The 17,661-nt window shown below is 36.9% G+C and overlaps 1 protein-coding gene across 3 annotated transcripts in view; it reads right to left on the bottom strand.

The window, feature by feature from the left end:
* Positions 1-17,661, bottom strand: part of LOC114031434 (solute carrier family 22 member 3-like) — a 192,438-nt gene that overhangs the window by 71,068 nt on the left and 103,709 nt on the right. For all 3 annotated transcript variants that reach the window (XM_027846509.1, XM_027846506.1, XM_027846508.1), the window contains exons 8-11: positions 13,561-13,669; positions 5,236-5,348; positions 2,244-2,343; positions 770-853 (exon numbers count right to left, since the gene is read on the bottom strand). In XM_027846509.1, coding sequence (XP_027702310.1) covers positions 793-853; positions 2,244-2,343; positions 5,236-5,348; positions 13,561-13,669 — 383 coding nt within the window. In that variant the 3' untranslated portion in view covers positions 770-792. The remainder of the gene's footprint in view (positions 1-769; positions 854-2,243; positions 2,344-5,235; positions 5,349-13,560; positions 13,670-17,661) is intronic.

Below are 17,661 nucleotides of genomic sequence, written 5' to 3'. Positions count from 1 at the left end.
AATATCAACCTGTATTGCAAATGGATCTTTATAACTGGCATGTCTAAACCAAGCTAAGATTTATAGAAACTGATAGGAGAGAAAGGACAAACCAAACTGGTGAATGTTATAACCCAAGTGTTCAAGATGAGAAGAGATGGGAAAGGCTCAGCACAGTGTTGTCCAACATACATAGGATTCCAACACCAGGCTTCCTAAATCTTGATCTTCTGTGGTCTTTTAAAAATATTTTTAACATGGCACTTTTATTGTTTGGCCAGATTTTGATGAAGTCACCCCAAAATTTTTCTTGTTGAATTGAATTAGATTATTGCTGCTCACGTCACCAGCACCATTCCTAAATTCTGCTTGTTCGAATATCCTGACTGGCTGGAGGAATCCTCATCACAATGGGGCAGGCATGTTTTGTCATTCATCATGGAGCTCTTTTTCTCTCCTTGAATCAGAAGTGAACAACTCCAATACAAAGAAAATTTCTTGGCTCCGTGAAAGCTGCTCAAGGAAGTGGTTCTTTACTAATATGGCCACATGTCCCATTCTCCCAAAAAGAAATGCCTATTCTTTCCAATATTATACAAAAATACACTGGATATTTTAAAAGTCTATGTATCATATTTGAAATACAATATATAGTACAGAGAACTTGTTCATAGAATTATTAGAATGCAGTTGAAAATGAAACATACATCCTTGCAAGTTGTGTTTTACTGATTTCAAAGGAATATCTGACAGGAACCAGGTTCCTAGAGTACAACTTCACACTAAATACCTTCTTTAGTCTTTGGCAAGGACTCAAGTGTGAATGCTTGTTACTTGACTTTTCTTCTTCTTGCCTCTTTTGTAGACATGTGGGCTAGCAAAACACAGAAGAAAAAAGAGATTCCACATTAAAAAGTCACTTCATGAACTAGAGGAAAGGAAAAATATGTTTCACAAACATATTAGTCAATATGGAATTATTTCGGATCATGGCCACATGCTAATTGTCAGTGCAGTGTATTGTCTTTTTTTGTTTTCACTGAGAAAGAGATGGTTTGAAAACGGAGCTGTTTGTGGCTTCAAAAAAGTCATCAAATGTGAGACAGCAGTATCGGTAACATGAAAAAGTAATTCGGTGAAAAGATGATTTTAATAATTTGAGGGACAAGTAATTTGTTTTCAGAGTAATTAGGAAAGGAATTGATAAGCTAATGTTCATTGAAGAGAAGGTGACCAGGATTTTGAAAGAGGCTAGAAATCATCTCATATACAGACTGGTTGAAGGACCTGGAACTATTTCGGCTAGAGCAACGAAGACCTAGGGGCATGATATGTGCCTTGATATAGGAAAAAGATTTGAACTATTCTGAGTGGCATGGAGGCAGAACTAGCAGCAATGGGTAGAAACTGCAAAAAGCCAGAGTTTTCCCTTACGGTGAGGGGAAAAAACAAACTTCCTAACAATAAGAGATGTCATAAAATATAATGAGCTGCTCTGGAAAGTAGCAGGCCCTCCATAACTGGAGCTCTACAAGGACAGGCTTGGAACTGTAACTCCTGTCCAGGTACAGTTTGAAATGAGGGCTTCTAAAAGCATCCTTGTCATCCTGAGATACTGTCATTCTGATTCTTGGCACTACTCGGTGCTGCTTTCTAACTGGCTCTTAATAAAAATAATAGCATCTCACACTTACATGATGCCTTAAGGTTTACAAAGTACTTTATATGCATTATTTTTATTTGTTGTGAGGTGATGACTTTGCCCTGAAGACATCCTAGGCTTGGCTTCTTGTGTATTATTTCCTGTGTATTATTTATCGGTTTTATCTTCCAAAATAATGTCACGCAAATAAGATGACAATGTGGGGCTCTTATCAAGGAAGAGAAAGAATTTATTTCATATATGCTGACAAACTAAAATAAGGAGGTGGATTCTGATTTTTAAAATGTTTCTAGTTTTAAAGGATATTTACTATTTTAATACTGAGAGATAAAATATGAACACAATATAGCACAACATAATTCAAATTCAAATGGTGTGAAGCAAAACAATGGTAACGTAGCTAGGAAATGATGATGCTGATTATATTTCTCAATATGCTTCTTTTACTTATATACCATCAATATTTGATTTTGCCTGGGTCTTTGTGTTTGTAATTGCTGATATGCAAACTCAGGAGATCCAGGCTTTTAATTTCCATGAATTTTAAGAATTTTCATATGCACAGAAGATACTTATCATGTCAATCATGATGATACAATACCTGGCAAGCTTTTCTACATCCTCCACCGTCTCAGGTAAGGCAATACCCTTTGTTTCAGGTAAGAGCATGACAAGCCCTCCACAGACTGATGCAAGAATACCTAAGGAACAGTAATGAAAGGCATTATAGTACTAGGATTGGACATGCTTGACTTAATACTCGGTTCTCAAAAATGTTGGATTTTTAGAAAGAAGTAGCAAAATTTGCAAATAACTGAAACAACCAAAATTTTCCCATAGGTCTGTTCTCCAGGTAATTTATGAGACTAATAATAAAATAAAAGATTGTATTTATACAAGAATATAGAATTCATTACATTCTCTCATTTGATTCTCAAAAATTATCATTATTATTCCCATCTACATGTTTCAGGTACTTTTAAGCACATCCCATAGTCCTTTGTTGCCCTCATTGATTAGGGCTTTATTTTGGTATTCATGTGGTCTAATTATAAAAGAATATAAAATTTCCCACTGATGAATATTTTGTTCTGGAACCTATGTCTCCTTAAGAAAGTAACGTCACTGTGCCAATACCACATAAAGATGACCGATACACCTGTACTATACCTTTGGACTTGGTATCTAAGTGCCACATTAGAGATAAAACAACATGGAGAAAGGGAATTAGTGCTTAGGCACAGAAGCCCACCTGAGAAGGAAGGATTTAGGTGAGTGTTCTTTAAGGTTTCCTGTTGGGTTAGAACCTGTCCTATATTTGACGTTTTGTTAGCTTTGGGGATTTCATTGGTGCTCAGGATTCTTTTTTCTTGGTGGAAACAGACATGAGCCAACTTCTGATATTTCCAGGGGAAACCACGGGTAGGGTCACAAGTGTGATTTGTATGATAAGATCCTAGATTGAATCTGGTCAAAACCAGATTCCTGTAAATCTATTAGATCTTTGGTTCTGAACAAAAAATTTACATATAGATTAGGAAACTGAGGCTCAGAGAAATTAACTTGACCGAGATTACATAGCTAATAAATAGCAGCATCCATCTGGACTCAAACCCAGATCTTCTCATACCAAGTCCAAGGTTGTTTCCACAATAATAAGCTGCCTAGTTTATCCTGGATTGTTATCAGTGGTATCCTTTTTTTCACCTCAGCTCCAGAATGAACATGGACCTTCGGTAAGAAAATAAAATGGTTAGAAGGAACCTTTCGTGGAATTCTTGACTTGAGTTCGAATGCCCAGATTCACACCTAAGATTATTTTTGTGAAATGGTATTTCTATTAGACAGAAGTTTGGCTTGTATGACTTCTAGATACTTATCGACTCTCAGATTTCTATCACATTCTTCACCAGTGGGTTTGTGAGTTTGGATGAAACCAAAATAAGCTACATTTATGACTGTGGTTAAGTGCTTAATTTTTTTTTTTTTTTTGGCTCACTGTATTTACCCGCAAACTAAGTAAGTAAGAGATAATTATAGTGGAACTCCATACAACAGGACTCATTTTTTACATAGATTGTTTTATATACTCAAAATCAAATCACATCTTCTTAAGCAGACACAAATCTGATATGATATAGATGTATCCTATAAAGAGGTGTCAGCTGGAAATATACATCAGGCAGCTGGAAAGAATGACTAGATCAGAATTTGGGAGAGAGGACAGAGCTGAAGATAAAGACTTGGGAGTCATCTGCAAAGAAGCAATAGTTGAAGTTATGAGGATGGATAAATTACTAAGGGAAAGAAGATAGAGAGAGAAAGGGACTGATAATAGAACTTTGGGGATGTGCTTACATTTGAAAGATAGGAGACAATGGGTTAAAGATAAAGAGGAGTTATCACAAAAAATTGGAATAGTAAGGCCCAGGAAGTCAAAGAATAAGAGTTTGAAGAAGTAAGGGATGGTCAACAATATCAAATGCTGCAGAGATTTCAATAAGGATTGAAAAAATTCCATAGCACCTGGTGATTGGAGGATAATTTCTGGTCTTTGAAAAAGCAGTTTCCGTCATGGTGGTGAATGACAATGATAGATTACTTTTGGATCAGGCTTTACTATTTACTTTCACGTATTTTTCTCAAATCAGACAGGAGATCAAGGATTGGGTATGACAAGGAAAGGCAGCAAGTGCCTGGTTTTAATTTTTCTAAGAGATTTATTATGAACTTGATAAGCATCAAGAAACATGAACATTTCCATATAAAGAGAACAGGGGGAGTTGTACATGAAACTAAGATTTTCTATTTCATGTAGTTTGGTTTTAAAACATATGCATGGATTTTTACATTTTTTTCTTTATTCAAGTCTTCTTACAAAATGACTGATACATAAACATTTTACATGATTGTACACGTATAACCTATATCAGATTGCTTACAGTTGCAGGGAGGAAGGAGGGGAAGAAGGGAAGGAGAGATTAGATTTGGAACTCAAAGCATTTTTTAAAACGTTAAAAATTATTTTAACATGTAAGTGTGGAAAAATAAAATATTATTTAAAAAAAAGAGGTGTCAGTTCTGTTCTCCCACACCAGCATTTTACAGGAGTTCCACTTTGGTTTTGCCTCAGAAATCTTTTAAAGATAAGTAATTAACAAATAAAACAGAATCTTGTAGGAGAACTGCATTTATGGGTCAAAATTTTACTGTGCTATAGCTGCTCCTCGAAAACAGAACAAGCAAAGGCAGAAGACTAAATGGATCCCACCAATAACAATTTTAAGAGTCAATTTAGAGTTCTATTAATAATAATAGCTGACATCTGAATGGCATTTGGAGGCTTGCAAAGCATTTTATATATTATCTAATTCAATCCTCCATGAGGTAGGAAGTACAGTTATTTTTATTCCCACAGAAACTGAAACTCGCAAAGGTTAAAGGGTTTGACCTTAGTCACACAAGTAGAAAATGTTAGGGGCAAAATTTGAACCCAGATCTCTGTGAATCCAAATTCAATACTCTATCCATTATATCAGGTTAACTCTCCAGTGAAAACTATCATATTTAAAAGAGACATGTTAAATTCTTACCAAAAATGATAAGAGGTAGTTCTAGCCAGATGGCTGATAGCCGAAACAGCAGGAATGGAGCTACGATACCACCAAAATCACATAATCCTGAGCACAACGAAACACCAAAGTTTCTACAAAGGAAAAAAAAAAACATTTTTTTCTTTAATGACCAAGGCAATGGCAAAATCAAGAAAATGAAAAGTGAATGGTATTAGTAATAAAAAATCAAAGAACTATTTTATATTCACAGAGTAATTTAAATTCTGAAATACACTTTCATACCAATTAATCTAGTTTTATCCTGACAGCAATCCTGTGTGGGAAGGCAAGCGCTAGCTTGCAATTTATAAAGATAAGGTAACTAAAGTCAAGAGAGGTCAAAAGACTTAACTGAAATTAATCCTGCTGATTAGCATCACAGATTAGAAGTCAGGTACTTGCAGTATAAGCCTTCTATTAGATCCTACAACCTGCCCATGGCTATATCTCTTCGATTCCTTATTGTTCTCATGGTCTACTCTTCAATGAAAGGCATGTATTTTTCCTGCTGGTATTATTCTACTCTCACATTTTACCACCTTCATATTGTAGAGTTATAGCTTTCTTAAAAACTATAGCATTTGAGCATTTTTATTTTGAGTTACAAATGATAACTCCCTTTCTAAATAAGTTAAATAATGTACTCATACAATTTTGTTGTTGTTGTTCAGTTGTTTCAATTGTGTCTGACTCTTTGTAGCCCCACTTGGGGTTTTCCTGGAAAAGATACTGGAGTGGTTTGCCTTCTCCTTCTCCAGCTCATTTTATAGATGAGGAAACTGAAACAAACAGGGTTAAGTGACTTGCGCAGTATAACACAACTAGTAAGTATCTGAGGATGGATTTGAACTCAAGAAGATGAATCTTCCTGACTCCAGACCCGGAGCTTATCTACTGCATCACAACACACACACGTGTCTACATATGTATACACACATACATACACATATATACATACATACACCCACACCCACACATATGAAAGAGGATTGGATTTGATATCTGGGGACCTGAGTGTGAATCCTGACCCTTTTTACTATGTGTCTGACTGTAGGAAAGTCACTTCTGGGAACATCATATGTGAGATGAGAGGCTTGAATTGATGATCTATTAGTTCCCTTTTAGGAGATAAACACACACACACACACACACACACACACACACACACACACACCAACCACACTTTAATATATTAGAAAGAAAACTAGACTGGGAAATTGTAGAACTAGTATAATCCTGTCTTTACCAAGGTCACAAAGGTAGTAAATAGTATATCCAGGATTCCAACACAGGCCCCTAGACTCTAGATTCCTTCTGTACCTCAATTTCCACATGTATAAAATGAAGGTGTTGAACATGATTTTTAAGGTTCCTTCCAACTCTAAGTCTGCGACTATTATTATATCTATCGATACCAAAGGTAACGGAGAGCTTAAGAAGTAACAGTGCTTAATAACTGATTTAAGAAAGTTATTCTTTCATCTTCATGGATTTGGCCCAACATTCTACTCTTATCAAGAAATCATGATTTGTTGGTTAAATTTATATAATGCAATTTTAAAGCATCAATACATCAATCTGGTTAGCAAATGAGATGACAATGACCTTACATATAACATGTGAAATTTAAAAGCAGTGCTAATGCAAAAAAATTTAAAAGTTTCAAGATGACCTTTGTAGTAATAAATGCAAGTATAAAACTTTATTCTTATGTCTTGGGGTATAAGTACAGCCAGTTTATCAGGAAAAAATCTTTACTGCTAGCTTAATATCAGTTAATAGTGTGACATGGCAGCAAAAAAAAAAAAATTAAGGTAATCTTGGGCTGCACTCAGGGGAATAACTTCTAGGAGCAAGAAGGTAACGATCATACTTTTTCTGCCCTAGTAAGACCACAGCTGGATAATTGTATTCAGTTGTCTGCACCAAAGTTTTGGTATGCTTCAAATGCCTCTCTTTTATTCAATATCTGTCTTTTTTCATTGATGGTTAGGCTCAGGTTAGCAGGACATATCACTATGAGTTACATCTTGAGCTCCTTTGATCTTCAGAACATATTCCATTTCCTTCTGCTGTTTCTGCTGCTAGCAAAGCACAGTCTTGTGTTATTCACATTTCTTTTTATTTATATTTAACAGACTTTTTCTTGGTTTCTTGTGGTATTTGTAGTTTGTCGTTAGAATTGTTAAATGTAAACAACTATGTTTTAGAATTTGCAGCATAGGATTTTTCTGGTGGTGATCTGTGAATTCTTTTAATTGGCACTTTGTTTTCAGTATTCAGAAGTTCTAGGCAGTATTCTTGTATTATAATGTTCAGGTTATTTGACTTCTTGTATTCTTCTCAAAGATTTATAATCCTTAATTCTCTTTATGCATTCTGTCTTCAAGATCAATTTGTTCTACTTTTACAGAGATCATGAGTTCTTTTAATATTATTCCTTTTTTAAACTTCTTTCAGATTGTTCTTCACTTCTATGTGTTTGTATTCCCAACTAGTTGTTCTCTCTTTTATTTCTTTGGAGAGATGTACCCCTGTGAATCAAGTTTCTCTGTTTTGCCAATTATTTCTACTTTGTAGGCTATAGAATCTCTCACACTTCTTATTTCTTTATTGCATCATTCAGGAATATCTTGCTATGGTTCTATGATCTCTTGGGAATTCACAGGATGATCTTCCTTAGCAGGTGGTGATTCATTATTCTTTGTCTTACAATATTTATTCAGAGATGTTTGAACTCATTTAGATGTCCTGGAGTCCATCTTCTCTTTTGTTATTAATATTATCTCTGTTGATTTATCTGCTTGTTTTCTAGGTTTTTAACCAAGTTTTCTTCTTCCTTAGATGTTTGGAAATTTCACTTTCCCCCCATATATTTCCCTGTTTCTCGTTTTCTGACTCCCTCCCCTTTTAGGGCCAATGCCCTAAGGGCTAGACTTCAGCATCCTCCCATGCTAGGGAATTCACTTTTCATCAGCCTCAGTCCCTGACCTAAATGGCCTTAAGGGGGTAGAAGTGGATTCTTGGATTGCAAGTCCCTTCCTTCTGGTTTGGTACAATCCCATACAGAGGCAGACACCTTGCCACAATTCCCTCTGTTCTTGGTTCTCTGGTTGAGCACTGCTGCATAACAGCATGCTTCTGTCCCAGATAGGGTAACACTCAGGGGAACTTCCAGAGGAGGGTAATCAGAATGATAAACAGCCATGGCATGCAAGGGTTGGTTGAAGTAAATAAGGATGTTCAGCCTGTAGAAAAGAAGGCTTGCAGAACCTGATTACAAGAATACAAATATCTGAAAAACTGTAATTTGGAAAAGGGATTATATTTATTCTGTTTAACCTCAGAAGGAAGACCTAAGAGCAGAAGGTAGAAGCTCTAAAGAGCTGCATTTAGGTTTAATGGAAGGAAAAGCTTCCTGACAATTAGAGCTAACCAAAACTGGAATGGGCTGCATCAGTAGGCAATGACTTGCCTCTCATTGGAGACCTTCAAGCACAGGCTAGATGACCACTCATTAGTAATATGGTACTAAGGATTTGCTTTTGATATAAATTAGATTAAATGGAGGCAAGAGGTCCCTACCAACCCTAAAATTCTGCAATTAACTGAATGTATCAGTGTGATGGTAGCAAAGACTATAACATTGCTCAGAATGGAATGCCTTTCCTGTGGTTCACTGCCCTGTTCAATATGAGAGACTGTGCTTTTTGTTATCAGGATGCTATTATTAGCTCACTGCAAGCGAGGCATGAGCACTGAGAATTTTACAGTATCGGGGACAGACTTGCACCAACCTATAAATGTACTCACTTTGTCCAGCTTATGACCACCATATCTGTAAGACAACTGGCTGGGATTAAAAAGATAGCATAAGTCTAGTTCTTATTTCTGTATAAAAGATAAGTTATATAAAAGATATAAAGCTACATTCTACCCTACCAGTATACTGAAAGAATTCTGCATTTGGGAGTCAGTAGACCTGGGTCTGAATTGCATCTCTGACATCAATGTGATCAGGTCACTGTTTTCTGTTTCCTTATATGCGATGTGGGGATAATAGAACTTAACTTTAGGGTTGTAGTAAGAAAAGCACTTTGTCAACCTTAAAGTTCTACAGAAATAAATTGTCATTATTGCTATGTCTGAGGATAACATTCTCAACATTTTTATGTTTGTGAAAATTTTGAATACATTTTAAAATTCACTTTAGCAAGTGATTGGCTTACACTCAGATTTAAGGGCAAACCTGATTCATATTTCAAATCATTTGACATTTATCTAGCCACTCAGGCTAGCTCTGAAAAACACTGGTGCTTGAAAGAAAAGTCACATTATTTTACTTGATAGTATTGGGGTGAGCAGAGTGATTATAGCCTGCATCATTGTATCTTTTTCCCTAAGAAGAGGTGTGATTTCAAACTCAAGGCGATGACTAGACTGGGAATAATAAACTAATATGCTCCCAATGTGTCAATAAATCTTAACTAACCACACAGGGAATGTCAGAAACAGCTGTCTGAACCTTTTGGGGTATTGGGAGGAGGAGGGAGGGAAAAGTAGCAATATTTATATTTCAAAGTATACTCCAGCATCAGAAAAGAACTTGAGCCCTAAAGGTTATAAATACAGGGTGGAACATTTAATTTAAATAAGACTTACATAGTCAGAGTTTCAGTTCAGTATGATAGTATTTCATAAAGAGAGAAACTGAAAAGGCTGAATCTAAACAAGTAATAAATCAACTCAGTCATAATGATGTAGTAACACCTCATTTAACATTAGAACCCATCTAGGATGCCCAGGAAGTGGGAAGCCCCATTATCACCACCAGGGAACATTCTGTTCCTCTACTTGTGCCCTGGTCCCCTTCTTCAGCCCCACTACCCAAAACCTGAATGGGCTGCTTACACAGCTTAGATGAGAGCAGTCACCAACTCCATTCCTCCTGATGATAGGAAGGACCACCAGGCATTACTACCATCTGCCCTGGCACTGCCTCCTAAGGTTGTCCTACAGGCCCTACCTCTACATCTTTCAGAGCCTCTTGTAGTAGACAGAAGATACAAAGCTCTGTTTTTTTCAAAAGAAATGAACCTGTGATTTCATTGGTATATGTATGGAATTCCTGGTGAAGAACTCGCCTTACCAATGCAGAGCTGCAACTGTCTTACAACTTCTGATCTTAGAGGACTGGTTGAGAGCATTAAGATATTAAGTGACTTGCCCATGGTCACATAGCCAATATATGTCAGAAATGGGACTTGAAATCTTCCTAATCCTAAAACCTGCTCTCCATTGACTGTGCAACATTGTCTTTTGTCCTCTGATGATGATGATGATGGTGACAATGGTGGTGGTGATGATGACAAAAATTTTTATTTATAATGGATATTTTAGTTTACTAAGTACTTTATATTCTTTATCTCATTTGAGACTCACAAAATCCCTTAGATACTATAGAAATTATAAGCCACATTTTACAGATGAGGAAACTGAGGCTCAGACAACCAAAATGACTTTCTCATGATGATAGAAAGGGAGAGAATAAGCATTTATATGGTGTCTACTAAGTGCCAGGCACTATACAAAATGCTTTTTACAAATAATACTTCATTTAATCCTCATAAGAACCTCGTGAGGTGCTATTATTATTCCTATTTTACAGTTGAGGAAACCAAGAAAAACAGAGGTTATGTGACTTGCTCAGGGTCACATGGCTAGTAAGTGTCTGAAGTGGGATTCAAACTCAGGTCTTCCTAATTCCAGGTCCAGCACTTTATCCATTGTGCATCATAGAATTATAGAATTAGATCTGGATCTCAGGGATCATCTTGTCTAACAACCTCATTGTATAGCTAAGGAAATTGAAGAAGCCTTGGAAAGACTTGCACAAGATCACAGAAGCTATCCTCTGACTCCAGAGAGAACATTCTTTCTCCCGTACCACAACTAGTGTTAGAAGTTGGAAACTCAGCTCTCCTGTGACTCTTTCAAGAAGGAGGAAGGTGGCTTAATGGATAGAGCAGTGGGCTTGGAGTCAGGAAGACCTGAGTTCCGACCCTACCTTGGGCACTTACTTGGGTGTGGGATATTAATCAAGCCACTTGATCTCTCTTAACCTTTCAGTTTCTTCATCTATCAAGTGGGGACAATAACAGCACCTACTGAACAGACATGTTATAAGGATCAAATGAAACAACACATGCAAAGTACTTTGCAAACTTAAAGACGCTGTATAAATGTCAGCTATCATTATGGATTATTTCTACTATACCATGGCTGTTTCTCTAAGGCGATGGAGCTATATGGAGGGATTTACACTTACACTACATGTCCCCAAACTTCAAACTTCAGTGCTTTTTATATACTATGTCTTCTTCCTTTGGAAGTCATTAAAAAAAAAATAGACATCTGTCTCTTTCAGTCGTTAGGGCCGAGCCATAGCTATTGTCTCCATACTAGAAGGAGAAATGTAAGGAGTAGAAACGTAATGCTATGGAGTGTACAGTCTCTCCCATATTGACAGTGCCTGTAACTACATAAAAGTAAAATAATGTAAAATTCAAATAAGGGTAAATTGCCTTTGAGTGAGGACCTGAGGGGTTTTTCTATGAGTAACGAGTATGGACTATGTGATAACTATTTTGGTTGCTTAGAGAAATTTTTAACTCATTAAGGATCTTAGATAAGTGACTTCTGAAGTAGTGAGATGTGACTGTAATAACCATATACATCTGTATAGTCCTTTTGTACTTTCTAAAATGCTTGCACTTATATTACTAAAGCCAGTCTTTGATTAGGCTATTTTAAATGAATGTGTAGTCTTACTTGCCAAAAGAATACGTCAAGCTTCCCTCTTGTTTTCTGGGATGAAATTCTTAGTGAAGAATTAACTAAATCCAGATTCAACACAAATCAAACACACAAACACACACACATATGTGCTTCTTTCACTATTTTTATGATTGGGTTAGGTAAAGACTCAAATATCAATGATATTATTCTTGAGAGCATTACACATACTCTCCCTTGGTTGGGGTGCAATGATGTTTTCCAATCTTTCCATGTAGGAGAAAGTCTTAAATGGGTCACGGATGTAATGCAACCACAGCTTGGCTTTGCATTAGGAAAAATAAAACTGACCAACACTGGAAGGAAACTTGGAAAAATGCATGTACTCTGAATTGATACTCCTCTTGGCAAATTAATTTTAGATGAAGTAAATGCAACTGTTTAAAACTTAAAATATTGTACTAACATTAGGAGATATTTTGAATTTCTGAAAGTATATAATGACTTTTAAGCATTCCAAACTTGGCTGATAATATATTTCAGTGCCATAATGGAGCTGGCTTGCTTTCATTTAGGTTATTTCTGCCTCATAATAACTTTAAACTTTAATCACCACCACCTTCTTTGCTCCTCATCCTCTATCCCTCCACGATTATTTTGCTCTGTAAGGAGCTAATCCCCACCCCCACCCCAGCTAATATTTTTTATTGCTTTGATGAAAGAACAATTTTTGTTGCATCATGAATTCCTACTTGTAAGTGAATTCAAAACTTTATGCAGTAAAAGTGTTTTGATTGATGGTGATGCCAACATCTTCTACAAGGCAGACTCCACTTTAACAGTGAGTGTGCACTGAGTGTCATTTGGCATGTAGGATATGTATCTGAATAGCCACAGTTCAGACCCATTTCCTCCCACTCAAAGCTGTTGATATCCATTACTGGGAAACTAATGTATCAAGTAAGAAAAAATGTAAAAAGTTCCATCCCTCCCATCTATAACTATCCTCCTATAAAATACACAGCACAAAAGCCATCTGTTTCTCATCACTTGCAACAAATAGAAATTGAGGTAACAAATGGTATTCTTAAGTCTCATCAGACAGGAACCTAGCTTAGGTATTTAATTCAATTAACATCTGATGACAAAATGAGTACAAATTGAGGTGAATAAATATTTGCAATGATGAACAGACTATTCTCTAACTATGCCAGAGAACTTTAGCTGAATGGGACTCCTTGATAACTAAGTTATGTGCCAGAACCTTTAGGCAGAAAACGTTTCCATCGTTTTCAAAACGATGTCTTCCATCAAAGACATAGTGTATGAAACAAATGAAACAGAGGCTGTGGGCCACATGAGCTTTGTCACAGGCAAATTCTAGGTTAGGTACTTTGAGAGTATTGCCCTGAAGCTAGGCATGAGCCAACAGATTACTGAGCTAAAGAGCCTCTTTCAAAAGGTTGAAGTCCAACCTGAAGGAAACTGGGAATTACACATTGTAATTACCTTAAGGTCGTTGGATACAATTCTGAATTCACCAAATAAACAATTTCAAAGGCCATGGTAATTCCCAGTCTTCCTATAGTAGCCACTGTGGTTCTCAACCATGGTATTCCTGGAAATACAGAGAGAAATGTTAGGGATTTAATGTAATTACCAGTTAACCATAAAATGCATTTGTTTGGTCCCTTGCACAACCCCTAGTTTGTGTGTGTGTGTGTGTTTTTGTAATGCATTGGGTTTTTTTTTAAGTGCACACCAAATTTATACAGATTTATACAAAAATTATTTACAGAAGTTCCATGGTGCTCCTGTATCAGAAGCAAAGACCCTTTTATCAAAAAGGATTACAACTAGGGCTGTGCTAAATTCAAAAGGATTGGATCCCTTTGAGAGAGTCCAGAGTCCATTTGTTCAGACTGGGTCAGGGGTTTAAGGGACTTGAAGGGTCAGTGCTAAATCCTGTACATCCCAGGGGGGCCAAGAAGAGGAAAACAAAATGATGGACCCCAGAATATGAATGGGCTAATAGAGAAATGACTATAAAGAATTAGAATGCCCCACTGGTTACCCAAGTCAACTTGCCCATTTTCTCCCTTTCTGTTGGCTTTTGGACACCAGTAAAGCAATTCCCTAGTTTTTGAAGTGCATATAATATATCAAACAGTAGCCAAAATGCCCTGTAAATGTGTGTATAATGTATATTATGTATATGTATATATGCATACATACATGCATGCATATATGTGTCTGTGTGTATATATATGGATTTAATGGGATAAATGCCCCCCTCCCACCATAGGTGACATGGCAGAACAGAGCTGTGATAAAACAGCAGAGTAAAGAATGCAAAGTTCTGCCTTAGATGTCTTAAATCTTTTCCAGTTCCTAAAGGTATTCATGTTGTCCTTCACATAGGATTTTCAAAATAATATGCTGGCTGTTGCCATTCCTTACTTTACGTTGTGCTATCCTTTTACTTTCTTCTGCTCTGCTTTCCCCTCGATTTCATTTTTTAAGAAACCACCTCGCAGGATCAGTCTCACAAAACTGGAGCTTAAAATAGCCTTAGAATCTATTTGGTGCAACCCCCTCATTTTACAAATGAGGAAACTGGGAAGCCCAGAGAGGTTAAGTGACTTTCCCAAGGTCATACAGCTAGGAAGTGGCAGAGCTGGGATTTGGTCTCATGACTGTGAGTTCAGCACTCTTTCCACTGTGCCAATACCTTCACTCAGCAGGCCAGGTAGATTCCTACCATGAAGTCAAGTCAAATGAGCCGAATAATATTCACATTCTCTCTCTCTCTCTCTCTCTCTCTCTCTCTCTCTCTCTTTCTCTCTCTTTCTCTCCCCCCTCCCCCCATACACATATACACACAATGAAGCAACTTCTCAGGCCACCAGAGAAATATCCCTATCCTTTTTTTGGGGGGGGGTACTCTGTATTTTGAATAAGTAACAAAAAACTGCCCCAAATGTTCCAGAAAATTAAAAAACAAAAACAACCAGCTAATTCATTGAATTCCAGGCAGGGAAAATGTGTGGGCAGTTGGTTCAGATGTTTTTTGATCAGGTCTGTCTCTTTATGACTCCATTTGGGGTTTTCTTGGCAAAGATACCATTTCCTTCTTCAGTTAATTTTACGGATGAAGAAACTGAGGCAAACTGGGTTAAATGACTTGCCCAGGGTCACAAAGTTAGTAAGTATCAGGGCAGATTTGAACTCAGGATGATGAATCTTCCCGACTCTGGCCTGGTGCTCTATGCACTATGGCACCACCTAGAGGCCCCATGTAGGCAGTTAAATCAAGTGAAATCATGCTCCTTTTCCTCCACTCCCAAAATAAGCCATTCATTCAAGAAATGTTTATTAAGTAACTTCTATGTTCAGGGCACTGTGCTAGATGTTGTTAGGTGTGTCAGGTCAGATAAATACAACACATCACCTGCCCTCCAGAAGTATGTTTTTCCTATTTATTTATCCATCTATTTATTTTTTTTTTTTTGTGAGGCAATTGGGGTTAAGTGACTTGCCCAGGGTCACACAGCTAATAAGTGTCAAGTGTCTGAGGTCGGATTTGACTCCAAGGTTGGAACTCCATCCACTTCACCACCTAGCTGCCCCTGCCTCTAGAAGCTTGTAATTACCAAAAGGTTTCTAAACATTTTGCCTACTTCCATATGATCTTATATTTACAGAACATTCTAGAGGAGTAACTTTTTATTTATTAACAGCTACTGCCGCTCTTACTCTTTCCCATTTATTCAGCAACATAAATTTGCTAAGTGCTCTGAAAAAAAAAAGATGGCTGCTATCGGTAGTCGGTGTGGTATAGTGGAAAGCCAATTGGAATTGGCCTCAGAAGCTTTGGGTTCGAGTCTCAGCTTCCCCACTTACTAGCTCTATGACCCTGGTCAAGGTTTTCTGAGCCACAGCCACAAAATGGCTCAGATGGATACTGTGTATTATCAATTACATACCATACACTTATCATTATTATATAATGTACACATTCAATAATTCTATAAAATGGATAATAATACTTGCATGCAACACAGTGATTGGCAGGAAGATACTTTTTCAATTGTAAAGCCCGATTAAATATGGCTTATGAAAAAGACAAAGGATTGAGTGCACAGTAACATGTTCTGTGGCATATAGTTTTCAACAAGAAATAAAAATGACAGAACACAAAATACATTTGTTTTGAAATGAAATTTTCAATTTCTTCATTCACTGGGACATTAACTTTTGAGATCTGAAAAAGTTTTAGGCATTCAGGGAAGTGCATTTCACTAGCAAAGAAATGGGCTTTCTCACTACCAAAGAAATGGGCATTCTTTCTGACATAATTTTGTATTTTCTTTGTATAGATTGTAAATTTACATACTTTTATCCATTTTGTGTCCTTCAAATGAAACAAAAGCTTCTTAAGTCAGGGACCATTTTGTTTTTGTATGATCAATGATTTTAGAGTGCCTTGCACATTGGAGGAGATTAACAAATGCTCACTGAATGAATGAATGAATGAATGAATGAATATTAGGAGAGAATCTATCTCAGTGAATTCAAGTTCATTCTGTTAGTAAATATTCAGCAAATGAGGGGAGAAAGTCTTGAAAGTCAATAAACAAAGTAACAATCTAGTTAGGAGGAACAATGAGAAAAGCCTATTACTTTAATTCAAGATAATGGTTTTGAGTATTAGCATATACTTTCAGTGTAAACTCACTGAATATTTATCTATATCTGTTCCCCCCAGATAAACTCTTGCATTAACAGTGAAAGCAGAGAGGAACACGAGAACAGAATTGACGCTTGCTAGACTGCCATCTGTTCCAGCACTGAATAGTTGTAAACATGTGTGTTATTCATGCTCTACTGTTGCATTAAAGCCAGATAGGAGGACGAGGAAGCTAGTGCAACCCATTCCTTCAATGAGCAGGTGGTGCCCAGAGCCAGGTGCAGGATAATGAAGGGTGGATATTGTTGCCAAAGCTCCCTGCACGGTGCCCAGATTTCACAATCTCTGCTGGCTTAATGCCATCCAGGAGTGGACACTAGCTGCTGAAGGGGAAATTACTTTACTACCCAGGTTTGATACTTAGATTCTTTCTGTGCATGTTTTAGATGTATGAACTTGCATGTGAGCATGTACAAATATGCATGAACAACCCGCACCAAGTCAGTAAACACTGGTTAGTATGCTCTCCATAGATTCTCCCTATGTTAGCATGAGGAATACAAAAATAAAAAATGAGATAGTCCTAGCTCTCAAGGATTTAGAGAGATTTTTCTCCCTTCCACGAAGAATTTATTTGGAGATTTCTTTTCCTTATATCACACCTTATTTTTTACTTTCATAACTGGCTTCACATTTTGCAGAGAATTACATAATTATGGAATTGTAGAATCTTAGAGAGATGAAAAAGACCTTAAGACATGGAATGTTAAAATTGGATGGGACCTTCAAAGCCCTCAGAGTAAAAATAGGAAACTTTGAGCATCCATGGAAGTCACCACAGCAGTCCAGAAGAATTTAGTGCTTGGGTTGAAAATGATTGCTGTGTCCACATTAAGCTACTTCAAAAAAAGGTAGAGAAG

This window comes from Vombatus ursinus, unplaced genomic scaffold (genome assembly GCF_900497805.2).
Source record: "Vombatus ursinus unplaced genomic scaffold, bare-nosed wombat genome assembly UNPS02015175.1, whole genome shotgun sequence".
Taxonomy (NCBI): domain Eukaryota; kingdom Metazoa; phylum Chordata; class Mammalia; order Diprotodontia; family Vombatidae; genus Vombatus; species Vombatus ursinus.
The sequence above is the reverse complement of the archived record's forward strand: the minus strand, read 5'-3'. Positions and strand labels throughout refer to the sequence as shown.